General features: G+C 26.1%; 3 protein-coding genes across 3 annotated transcripts; all 3 read right to left on the reverse strand.

Annotated features, from left to right (window-relative positions):
* Positions 1-619: 619 nt before the first annotated feature.
* On the reverse strand, positions 620-2,266 carry OCT59_011230 (uncharacterized protein; the record flags this gene model as incomplete). The annotated part of the gene is made up of 4 exons (XM_066136364.1): positions 620-726; positions 799-1,212; positions 1,432-1,639; positions 1,709-2,266. The coding sequence occupies 4 exons, from the start codon at positions 2,264-2,266 to the stop codon at positions 620-622; spliced, it is 1,287 nt and encodes a 428-aa protein (XP_066000991.1).
* A 1,630-nt stretch (positions 2,267-3,896) lies between these two features.
* On the reverse strand, positions 3,897-5,982 carry OCT59_011231 (uncharacterized protein). Its single transcript, XM_025314487.2, has 3 exons — positions 5,290-5,982; positions 4,348-5,215; positions 3,897-4,263 (listed from the first exon to the last, which is right to left on the reverse strand). The coding sequence occupies exons 1-3, from the start codon at positions 5,899-5,901 to the stop codon at positions 4,172-4,174; spliced, it is 1,572 nt and encodes a 523-aa protein (XP_025185120.2). The 5' UTR covers positions 5,902-5,982; the 3' UTR covers positions 3,897-4,171.
* A 4,609-nt stretch (positions 5,983-10,591) lies between these two features.
* On the reverse strand, positions 10,592-13,191 carry OCT59_011232 (uncharacterized protein; the record flags this gene model as incomplete). The annotated part of the gene is made up of 8 exons (XM_025314488.2): positions 10,592-11,316; positions 11,389-11,395; positions 11,472-11,908; positions 11,981-12,201; positions 12,268-12,596; positions 12,676-12,786; positions 12,848-13,051; positions 13,141-13,191. 8 exons carry the CDS (start codon positions 13,189-13,191, stop codon positions 10,934-10,936), a joined length of 1,743 nt encoding a protein of 580 aa, XP_025185121.1. The 3' UTR covers positions 10,592-10,933.
* Positions 13,192-13,549: the final 358 nt, after the last annotated feature.

Consider the following 13,549-nt stretch of genomic DNA (forward strand, 5'->3'; position numbering starts at 1 on the left):
TTTGCAAATGCGTCACAAAATTAAGGCCAATTTTCATTTTAGAAATAATCAAATACTATATGCGGACAAACCCCGAGAAAATGCAGGGTTACCCATATATTTAGAACCGGGTTCACATCGTGGAACGTCATAATGTGATAGATTATATATATTAATGTTTAAAATGTAAAATTAAATATAAACGTAAATTCTAACATAAATTTTACAGAAGGAAAAAAGGATCTCTATTGTTTTTTTCGCGGCAAAGACATAATAAAACTTTAATAGAAATGCTGTAGAACTGCAAAGGTTTTATGATTTTACACAGAGATTATATTATTTGCAATTGTAATTTTATTTAAACTTTACTAATTCATCACAAATACTAATAAAGTTGATAAGGAACTATAATTAGTTTTGATTAAATACAATAGTTAATATGTCATATTAATTGATAGGGCTATTCAATAAAATTATTAACTATCACAGGATTCGAAGAATCGATTGTTTGTGAAAAATTGATATTTCATCGAAACATATTAATTGTTTAATTTGTTGATTCAATAATTACAACTGCGGATTTTTTTCTGTAGTAAAAAATTAATGTAAGTTAGAATATGATTATGTAAAAATGAATAATTTACTGAACTTCTATATATTCAATTCTATGCACCGATCCCTGTTGAATTACACTTAAATGATCTACGATTCCACAGTCTGAGCATCCGTCAGAATTAACAGTGTATGCTATTTATAAATTTATAAATTTAAATAAATTCTAACTTGAAAATAAATACAATATAATGATATATTATTTACCTGTTTTTGTTGTTTCTACAATAATAATCGAAGAAGCATTAGGAGACTGACTTTGGTTTTTTTCCTGTAACTCTGGCGGAGATATTATTATTGTTAATTCGTTAATTAAATCATACGATAAATTTTTGTTATCTTCATATTGTTTTGTATACTTCCTGAAGTTATAAGGATGCTCTTTGTTTCCTTCATTTTTTGTATATATAAAATTTCGTAACATGTCATAAATTTTGTCAGTATTTGGTCGGTTTTTAGGATTTTCATCCCAACATTTCTGAATTATTTCCTTCAAAGGTTCCGGCGTTTTATCTCTAATGTTTGGACGTAATCCTTTGCATATATCGATTACGAGGTATTCATCATACGGCCGACTATTGAAAGGTCGATTTCCAAAAATTATTTCATTAATAATTATACCTAATGAATATATATCAGATGCCTGTGTATGTTTATTACCACGCAATACCTCAGGCGCAATATATGGCACTATTCCGAAGATCTCTTCCGATTTTCTTATTTCACCCGCTGATCTGCAAAGTCCAAAATCACTGATAGACACATCTGATATTCTATTGAACGAATGCAAAATATTTCCCGAGTGAAGGTCTCTATGAATTATATTATAGCTATGAATACAGTTGAGTCCCAAACAAATGTGTTCTATAATGTCCAATTTGTCTTTCAATGTCAATGAGCTATAATGATTATCAAGATGATCACGCAAACTGCTCTTTTTTAATTCAAACACTAACGCATAATTAAGAGTTCCTGGTTCTCGCGTTATACCAAAACATTTTATTATATATTTATAACAATAATTGAAAAACTTTTTCAAAAATTTTAACTAAATTTAAAAAATGATCAATTAATATGAAGAAAAAGAAAGTTAATTTATACTCTCACTTGAACATACCTCATTTAGGAATTCTTCGCTTAAATCCTTTGAATTATTTAATATTTTTAAAGCAATTTCGAATGATTCTGACCTTTTCCAGATATTAGATTCATAATCCCACTTTTCGATTTGTCCATCTGTCCAAGTGGCAGAATATACCTTAGCATTACCTCCTTTAGCTATAAATTTAAGATCTGTAAATTTTTCGTATGGGATCCATTCTAAAATATGATTACTATAAGCTGAAGTTTGATTGTCTTTTATTAACTTATCAACATAATCATTCCCGCTAGTCCACCTATCAAAATCTTGTCGAAGTCTATTTGAATTACAAGATGAACACCAACGAGGAATTTTCTTTACTTGAGAACATCCTTTACATATTCCATATAACATACGATATTTTTCTTCTTCAGTTTCATTAATATAACATTTTCTACATTTCCAACCACGATTAAATTTATCGTTGCATTTTTCACATACAATAATATTATAATCCTTATATTTTAATTTTCTTTCATCTTCATTCAAATCATAGTCGGATGATTTAAAAACAATTAGACTCCTTTTTGACATTTTGATTCAATTTAATCAGTTTGGATAATATGTTAATGAAACGCAAAAAAATAAATAAAATAAAGCAAAAAAGATGTAATAAATATTTTTTATGATAAGTTTAATCAAATTTATTTTCTGATCCTTTAAATATAAATGAGCTCCCAAGGGGTTTAACCAAATTTGATCACGTTTAATTGATCTGCACAAATAACTGGAATTTTTCCGAAAAGACAACCTGCATAACCGTTTATAAATTTATAAATAGAAATATAGATTTTTAATATTTCGTTAACAATTATAAATTTATCGATCCAAATTTTAACGAACAAGGCAAGGCAAAAATTGTCATTACAATCTGACCTCGGTAATCGGTATACCTATATTTGGTGTGATAATTTATTACTTTTCCACTATGTGAAAGAACGTAATTCGATAACGATATAAGTTTAATTGTAATATCGAGCTAAAGATAGTTTTTATTTTTAGATGGTCAAAGCCACAAGTTCTGAACGAATTTCTTGCTGGAATTCCCGGAAAGAATTTCACACACAAGCCACATAATTTTCATTTTTAGAAATAATCAAATGCGCCACAATTAGGTAAAATTTGATCACGTGACTAAATGCGTAGTTGCCGACTACGAGATCGCGTTGATAGTGTATTTACAATACTTGGTTTAATCATTGGCTTCAAGAACATAGAAGTTAATACGCGAGAAAATCAGTAAGAATGATTTTCGGAATAGGTTTATTTAGAGTAATACGGAAAGGGCCCTAGATATAACGAAGTAGGCATCCGAACCGATCAGGCCTTCGTTATGAGAAAATTCGTTAATGCTACTGTATAACGAATTATTCGGTATAGCGGAAAATTTGGTATAATGCAGTAAAATAGAGGAAAAAAAGGCAAAGGAAACTTCGAAACATAAATCATCCATCTTTGATAAAACGAATTAAAAAGTGGTAAAATTGCTTATTTGAGAAAAATTTCATAAAAACCAGCATCAAACTGCAAAAATCTCCGTTATAAAAAAAAATCGTTCTAAAAGAAATTCGTTATAACAGGGGTCATTTACATACGTGAATTTATAAATTTTTTGTTATACGGCATTTTATATTAGTAAAATCCGGGGTAACACATTTTTTTTCATACGATTAAATGCGTACCACACTAAAGATTCGTTATATCGTGAAATTCATTATATCAAAATTCGCTATAGAAAGGGCTGACTGTATAGTGCACATTATACAATGATGTATATACAGTATAACAAAGAAATCACTGTGCAATAATAAAGAAATCTAAGAAGACTATTGTGATTTCTGATTCAGAGGACGATTGTGACGATAATAACAACAATAAGGAAACAAGGAAAACACTATTACAGAACTTTAATTGAGTATGATAACTAGATTTAAAAGTATGTGAACGTAACTTAAGGGAACGAGAAGCAAAGTTCGTGTAATGGAATTATCGAATCTTGAGAAGGACCGTGAATTAAATCTAAATCAGTTTTTAATTATTAGCTTAGAATACTATAAATTAATAATTCAGTCGGTGCTAGCAGGGTATGAGAATAAGAAAAATAATTCTTTGACTAAAAATGTAAAGCAGTGTTTTTATAAACATAACAATATAGTAATAAAATAATTTTAAAAAATTAAGCTGTTGAGTATATATTATACTAATTAAACTTTATACATACAACTGTGTATAATAAATTCTATATACTCGATATCAATTTTAGCGTTCAGCAAACCGATCCTACCTATACTACTTTCTTACAGGTTTATTTATAATCACAGAATTTGAAGAATCAAATGTTTGTGCTTGTTGGAAAGTATCATTTATATATTAAAAAATTTAATTCGTCTATACTTCAATGTTTTATTAATTTTATTACTTGTCTAATGTCTATATCTACTAATCTTTATATAATGATTTCTTGTAAGAGTTAACGCTTAAATAATTTTCAATTGCACAATCAAAGCATTCGTCACATCCAGAAATGTTTACTATTATAATAATTTAATGAATTTTAATAATTTTAATTAAATACTCGACTTAAAATAAATAAAATATGATGATATATTATTTACCTGACTTTGTTGTTCCTATAACAATAATCGAAGAAGTTCGATTAACTTTAGCAGACTTATTTTGATTTTTTTCTTGTGACTCTGATGGCGATATTATTATTGTTGATTCGTTTAATTCATTAACTAAATCATACGATGAATTTTTGTTTTCTTCATATTGTTTTGTATACTTCCTGAAGTTATAAGGATGTTCCTTGTTCCCCTCATTTTTTGTATATATAAAATCTCGCAACATATCATGAAGTTTATCAGTATTTGGTCGGTTTTTGGGATTTTCATCCCAACATTTCTGAATTATTTCCTTCAAAGGTTCCGGCGTTTTATCTCTAATGTTTGGACGTAATCCTTCGCATATTTCGATTGCGAGGCGTTCATCATACGCCCGACTATTGAAAGGTCGATTTCCGAAAATTATTTCATTAATAATTATACCTAACGAATATATATCAGATGCCTGAGTGTATTCATTGCCACGCAATACCTCAGGCGCAATATATGGCACTATTCCGTAGATGTTCTCTTTTGAATTTTCTGATTTTATTTCACCCGCTGGTCTACAAAGTCCAAAATCACTGATAGATGCATCTGATATCTTTTTGAACGAATGCAAAATATTTCCCGAGTGAAGGTCTCTATGAATTATATTATAACTATGAATACAGTTAAGTCCCAAACAAATGTGTTCTATAATGTCTAATTTGTCTTTCAATGTCAATGAGTTATAATGATTATCAAGATAATCACGCAAACTGCAATCTTTTAATTCGAACACTAACGCATAATTAAGAGTATTTGGTTCTTGTGTTATACCGAAACATTTTATTATATATTTATAACAATAATTTGGAAACTTTCTCAAAAATTTTAACTAAATTAAAAAAAAAAATGATTAATTGATATGAAGAAAAAAGAGAGTTAATTTATACTCTCATTTAAACATACCTCGTTTAGGAATTCTTCACTTAAATCCTTTGAATTATTTAATATCTTTAAAGCAATTTTAAATGGTCCTGACCTTTTCCAGATATTAGATCCGTGATCCCACTTTTCGATTCTTCCATTTGTCCAAGTTGCAGAGTATACTTCAGCAAAACCCCCTTTAGCTATAAATTTAAAATCTGTAAATTTTTCGTATGGGATCCATTCTAAAATGTGGTTGCTAGAAGCTGAAGCTTGATTGTCTTTTATTAAATTATTAACAAAATCATTTCCGCTAGTCCACTTATCAAAATTTTGTCGAAGTCTATTTGAGTTGCAAGGTGGACACCAACAGGGAATTTTCATTGCTTGAGAACATTCTTTACATATTCCATATAACATACGATGTTTTCCTTCTTCAGTTTCATTAATATAACATTTTCTACAATGCCAATCACGATTAAATTTTTCGTTACATTTTTCACATAAAATAATGTTATAATCCTTATATTTTAATTTTCTTTCATCTTTATCCAAATCATAGTCCGATGATTTAAAAATTCCTTCAATTTTCTTTATTTTATCGTCATTATTATAGCTATTGTTATTGATACTATTTCTTTTTGACAATAACATTATGTTATTTTACGGATAAGTTTATTATAAAATTTAATTAGAAAGGGGTAATCGAATTAGGTAAGGTTCACGTTAAAAAAAAGTAAAATATAAAATGAAAATGTAAAAATGTGCCCTTAAATAAAAATAATGATTTATTTTTTCGGAGTTTTATTTATGATCCTAACCATATTTATTTTATTATTACAATACTTACGGAGTTATTTGTTAATCATGCATGCCTAATGCAAAGTCGTTTCGAATGGTGAATGAAAGTCTGCGGATTTGCAGATATATTCTTTCTTAAAAGAAAGGTAAAATCCGAAAATGTGAATAATCTTTAAGTATTTTTTTCTTTTTTTTTTCTTAATAGAAGGCCAAGATAATTTTTTCATCATTACATAAAGGTATAATACAAATAATTTTCCGAGTTGTTAATTGAGTATAATCACGGGATTATATCACGTGACTTAGTGACAATTAATAAAATATTCAAACTATACTATTGATTGCTCCTCTTATAAGTATTCATAGAATAGAAAAAAAAATTCTTGGATGTTGTATTGATTGTTCCTTCTAAAATAACACTATAATTTATTATTATTATTATTATTATACTCAAAGGGAATGATACTGTAACAAAGAACAAGAGTAGTTATTTTAAAGATTATTATATTTCAATAAATGAATATAATTAAATAACAATAAAATATAAAATTTATATAATTTAAAATCATTTTATTTTATTTATTTTAAAAAATTATTTGCATTTTTATTACAAATAATTTTTTTTGTTTTTCATAATGAATTCTAAATACTGTACTAAAATTTTAGATAATTACAATTCTAGTGAGATTACTAAATTTAAAGACAAATTTTTTTAGTATTATAATCATTTTTAAAAGTGCAAAAATTTTATCAATAGGTAATTATTAATTTTTAATATATAATTAGTAAATTAATATAAATTGTTTATATTAATTTAATTATTAAAAAAAAAAATGTTTGAAATAGTTTAATTTTCACTAAAAATAGATGAAGGTTAAATTTATAGTAACTGTTTAAGGAATAAGGAATATATATATTAAAAAATAATTGAAAATTTAAAACTATCACCTAAAAAAAAAAAAAAATTCTAAAATAATAAAAAATTTATTAGTAATTTTAATTTAAATTTTTAAAAAGTTATTAAAGTTTTAAACTTTTTAATATAATCACTAAGTATTATTTATATTTAACTTTATATTTTTTTAAAAAATAAATATAATATATTTTTTTTTAATTATTTAATAATTTTAAAAATATACAATAATATAGTCAACTCTCTTTATAGTCACACATTTAGGACAGTCCATACTTGGTAATTATAAAGTATAAAAAATTTCTTATATAATATATATCATAATTCCAGCCAAAAATTAACATAATTTTAACCAAAATTATACTTAAAACTTTATTGTATCGTAACTCTACCAATTTTAATCATAGAGGGATGATCTTATTGCCATTTGATTCGTCTTAATAAAATGATTCTAATGATATAAAATACATCAAAATCCAATCACTAGATCAATTTTTGAAATTAAAAAATATTAATAGTTTTTATGCAATAACTCTGCTAATATTGGAGATGATCTTACTACCATTTGATTTGTTTTGATAAGACAAATCTAATGGTATAAAATGCATCAAAATCCAATTACTAGATCAATTTCTGAAATAAAAAATATTAAATAGTTTTTAAGTAGTAATTCCATCAATATCAATATTGATCACAAAGAGATGAGTTTACCACCATTTGATTCGTCTTGATGAGGTGATTCCAATGAACTATTAATCGTTCTTTTATAATCACTAAGTATTAAGAAATTTAGCAAAATGTTAAATGGCATAGTAAACATAAATTAAAAAATATTATAATACTGATTTTTAACATTTTGTTGAATAACTCATCAGCCAGTGATCGTAAAAAGACAAAACTTTACAAATAAGTTCTGCTTGAGAAATTAAGTACTCAGTGGTTGCCTCGTAAGGATGATAGAATACTGGCCCAAAGATGCTTCAAAAAGAGGTAAAGAAAGGCCTAGTTATACAATACTTAGTAAAGTAAAAAGATAAAACCACTACCACTCGATTCATTTCAATAAGACGAATCTAACAAACTATGATACATCTTTGTACAATTATTAGATGACAAGTTATTTAATATATTTTTTATATAATTGTGATTATAAATAGTTTTTTTTAATATAAGATTTTTAAAGATAGGTGTAATAATAACTATAGATAGATTGTGACTATATAGAATAGATTTTAATAATAAAGTGTTTGAACATTCAACTAGTATGACTATATAGTAGAATATGACTATAACAGGAGTGACTATAGAGAAAGTTGACTGTATTAGAAAAAAAACTCTTTTTAGTCATAGTATTTATAGCTGTTTTTTTATAAAAATAATTTTTATTTAGTAATTTTTTCTTTTAGCATCTTGAAAAAAATTCTAGATGTAAACAGATAATAAAAAATAGTTAAACTGAAAATATACTAATGGAAAAAGATAAAAAAAATGAATATAGATGATAACCTATATTAAATAATAATGTTTTAACTGATATTAAATAACTTATAACTTTTGGTATTATAGATATTATAAAAAAGTATACATAAATTCTAATTGGTCCAGTTCTAATCTAATAATCTGGACTAAAAATTCAGATTTATCCAGTCTGGATTGATGTTTCAACTTAAACCAAAATATTCAGTCCAGTCCAATCCTAGATTATAAATCTAATCTGAACTGAATTAAACAGGTTGGGACTAAATTAGACTGAATAATTATTTTCACAATAATTTTATATTAAAACAGGACCCCGGATATCTAATATAAAGGTCATAATGGACTTTTGGCCAAAAACACCCCTTTTTGCTGAAACTCATAAAATCGTTTTTTGTAAATATCTCAGCATCCAGTAATTCAATTTTAATGAACTTTTTTTTATTTTGTAGCCCTCATTTAGCTCTACAATTTAAAAAAATGTTCATCAAAATTGGACCACTGGATGCCGAGATATTTACAAAAAACGATTTTTTGAGCCCCTGAAAAATGGGCCAATCTGCCGAAAGTGTGACTTATGACCTGTTTTGGAGATATCCGGGGTCCTATTAAAACCATTATAATTATTTAATTATTAAATAAAAAAATGTTGAAAATATTTTTTTTAATATATTATTATAAAAAAAATGTTTTTGTGATATTTTTATAATTAATTTAATAAAAAAATATTGCAAAACATTTTTTTAAAGTAATTTTAATTAAAAAAATATTGTAAAATATTTTTCAAAGTAATTTTAATTAAAACAAAAAAATGTTGCAAAATATTTTTTCAAAGTAATTATAATTATAGAACTGGACCGAATTAGACTAAAATAACTGGACTGATCTGGTCTAGCTCTGAATTATCTTTTAATATAAATTAGACTAAACTGAAATAAACTAATTTTTCAGTTTGATTTTGAATTACTTTCCAATCTGAACCAATCTGAACAATTTAGAACTTTAGGTATGTAGAAATTTTAATATATAAAATTCCTATACAAAAAATACTTTAAGAAAATTTTTGATAATACTTTAGAAATTTTTCAATATAAGCTATTCTCACTAAAGATAATAAATAATTTTTTTTTTAAATTTACTCAATTCTAACTACAGTTTTTAAAAGTTTTTTGAAAAGTAATAAAACTATACATCCAAATTTTTATTATATTACAAATTAGTTAAAGATTAAAATGTAGCAAAATTTGAATTTAATTCAATCAGCCAATTTAAAATTAAATAGATTTTATAGGTTTTTATAACAAAAGTTTTAAGATTGCAATTTTTTAGCTAATTTAATCTCTGCTGATTTTTAAAAAAGTAAGATAAAGGTCAAATTTTGCTACTTTTTGGTCTTTAGCCAATTCTGCTATATTACAAAAAATTGGATGTGTAATTTTCTGAAAATTTTTCAAAAACCGAAAAAGACCAAAAAACTATTTTCCATCTTTAATTCTCACTTTCTTCTTTGTTTAAAATTATTTACTCTATTTAACTAGTTTTTCAGAGCTTTTCCAATTCAAATGCATATACAGCTATTAAAAAAGAAACTCTTTAAAAGATTTTGGCAACTCTTTTGCATAAAATTGGATACATATCTGGCTATTTTTCAAAATCTGCTAATAGTACAACAAATTACAACAGAAATGGAAAATAATTTATATTTTTGGAATATTTGAATATTAATGGCAGCTATCCTAGTATTATATATAGCCAAATAATTTTCAGTCTTGTGGAACGAAATTATTTTTCATTTTTAAACAACTTTAATAATCTTGGTCTTATATATGCTTACTTATAGTAAGAAAGGACAGAGGCAAATAAGGTTTTTTATGGAATAAATAGCTTTAAATTTTCTTTTCTTCTTTTTGTTTTTATTAAATATATTTGTTTTTTTTTTATTTTTTACCATTTTGCATTTTTTTGATTCATCAAATTATAATATAAATAGAATTATATTATTAAATGAAACAGAAATCTATAGATTTGAAATAAACTACCAGTATTATTTTATTTCTTTAATGATCATCATTTGTTTAAAAATGGAATAGCCAAAATTCAAAACGGAATAGTTTAAATTAAACAATAAGACTTAATCGGCAAAACAAAGCCCACGCCCACTGTGCGAAGGATGTTTATATTAGAATTTTTTACTTTGTTAAAAAAAGTGGGCAATTTAATTTAATTTACTTAAAGTGGGGAAGCAAATTAAAACTGGTGTCCAAAATCCAAAGTTTAAAAATTAAATATTGTCGGATTTATATGAATAACTGATTTATTTGATGTATTTTTATTATTTACAGTATATTAAAGACGTAAACTTGACTACAAACTAATGCGTCAAGATATTAAATTATTAGGAATTGAGAAGGTTAAAAATTTATTATATTCGTAAGATTTTAAATTTACAGGCTCGAAAAAAAAGTATTTATTATACATATAAAGAATATTTTAAAACTACAATACTTCACCATAAAAATCACCAAACCAAAAGCCATTAGGACTTTTTCTTTGATTACCTAAAATTTCTTCAGATACTTTAGCCATCCTTAAAAGAGTAGCTTCATCAAACCACTTTGCAACAAATTGTAGTCCGATAGGTAATTGATTATTATCATAACCTGCTGGTATTGTTACTGCTGGTATACCAGAAAAGTTAACAAAGTTAGTAAATCTTGTTAAAACTGGGATTAAATTTGAATTATCTCCATAAGTTAATGATTGTGAATAAATTTTCGGTGCCGTAATTGGTGTGGTTGGAGTTAAAATTAAATTTACTTGTGTATTAAATAAATTTGAAAGACTGCGCATAAAACGTGTACGTAATTGTTGTGCGATAACTAAAGAAATTAAAGGATCAAAAGGTTAATATTTATTGTTATTGAAAAGAAATTGTAAAAATTTATACTCACCATAATCCTATAAAGAAAATTTTAAACCAATTTTTTTAGTAAGAAAATATAAAAATTTCAAAAAGATTAAATTAGTAACTTACCGTTGTCGTTATAGATTCAAGCGGATATGCATTATATCTAGTATTGCAATTAAATTTATGAAAATCCTCTTTGTACTGTTTCAAAGGAATAAGTAGTTCTGAACCAGCAGTAACAAAAAGAGCAAGCTCAACTTCCTTCAGATCAGGGATATCGATTTCAATGATTTTTGCTCCACGTAGTTGTAATTTTTTAATAAAATCATTTAATGATAAAGTTATGGCTGAATTGTAAACTTCTCTATTCCATTCTGAATATATTCCAATTTTTAAGTCTGATAAATCTTTGGTATTATACAGACCAGTTAACGTCGGTAAGGGTTGGTGATACGTGTTGAGATCTTCATCATCTCTTCCTGCCATCACAAAATAGGCTAATGCTAAATCATCTGCAGTTGCTGCAATAGGACCTGACACGGTTAGCGTAGGAAAGGTTGAAACTAAATAAATAAAGTTTTATTATCACCATTTCACATTTCAGAACATTTTAAAATAATATAACTAAATAGTACATTCTCCTTTTGCAGAAAATCTTCCCCATGTGGTTTTTAATCCGTAAATACCACAACAGGCAGAAGGAATTCTAATTGATCCGCCAGTATCGGAACCAATCGCGATTGGACATAATCCCGAAGCAACTGCAGCGGCACTACCAGAACTTGATCCACCAGGATAATAATTGATGTTATAAGGATTACGTGCTGTACCCACACTTGGGTTATTTCCAGTAACGCTGTAAAACTTTTTTTTTAAAAAAAATTCTTTAAAAAACTTAAAAAAGAAAAAAAAAATTTTTTACCCAAATGCCATTTCATGCATACTAGTCTTCCCTATAATAATTGCACCCTTTTCTCTAAGCCTTTTGATAATAGTAGCGTCAGTTTGAGCAGAAGCTCCTCGATTAATAAATGTTGTGCCAACATTTGTTTCGTATCCTTTTACATCCATGTCATCTTTAATTGCTACAGGTACACCATCAAGTGGTCCTAATGAACAATTACTTGCATATCGATTTGCAGATGCTGTTGCCTGCGTTATAATATCTCCTCGATCATATTTTATAATGGCATTCAGAGGTGGATTGCATTTAAGAGATTCTTCTAATTTTCCTATAAGAATTTCGCATATCTATTTTGATTTTTACATTTGAAATTTTTTTTAAATTTTTAAATTTTAGATTGATTTGACTGGTTTGACCCTGACTCACTTGAAGAGGTGTTGTCCTTTTGGTAAGATAAGCTTTACGAAGATCACTTGCACGTAAAAATCCAGAATAACTTTGTTCTACACTTTCAAAAATTTTCAATCCATCTACTACCTTTTAAAATAAAATTAAAATTAAATTATTGCTGAAAATTTTTTTAAAACAATGAGCAAACCTTAGTTTCTTCAATTCCAAAATATTCTTTTGGTAGAGGAAGTGATAAATTTGTAGGACATTCTTCAAGTTTAAGCTTTCCCAAACCGTTTAATTCTGCGTTTCGAAGTAGTAAAGATGTTAATCCTGGCACGTAATCTAGAAGGAATAAATAAATTCGGAATGAAAATCCGCTAATCGACGGTGTTTCTATCCGTTTGGTAACCTAAAGTAATATTTAAAAATTTATATAGTTCTTTTTCTTTAAAAAAATAAAATAAAATAAAATAAAATAATAAAAAAAGTATAGCTTACTTCATGATTCCTGCTTTCTTCGGCTTTTAATCGTTGTTCTGAGGAAGACATTTTCTTAACCAAAACTTAGAGAAAAAAATGCGTAACAACGGTGTGTAATTATTGCGTAAAGGCGTAGATACTATCCAGTTTTTAGCTGGCAGTAACGCAAAAATTACGTTCTTGACCCTCCTCGTATTACTTTCTTGACCCGTTCAATTCCTATCTTGACTTGAAACGCGATATGAGATAAACAAAAAAGAAATATTTATTTTTTATCATATTTTTATTTAACAAAAATAGCGTTCTTTTAATACTTTTTATTTCTACAATATACAACCGCATAAAACTAAATATTAAAATAAATAAAAAAATAATAACTGATAAATTATTTTGCCATTAATCATTAAAAAATAAGTACTATATTTTT

This window comes from Rhizophagus irregularis, chromosome 19 (assembly GCF_026210795.1).
Source record: "Rhizophagus irregularis chromosome 19, complete sequence".
NCBI classification, from domain to species: Eukaryota; Fungi; Glomeromycota; class Glomeromycetes; order Glomerales; family Glomeraceae; genus Rhizophagus; species Rhizophagus irregularis.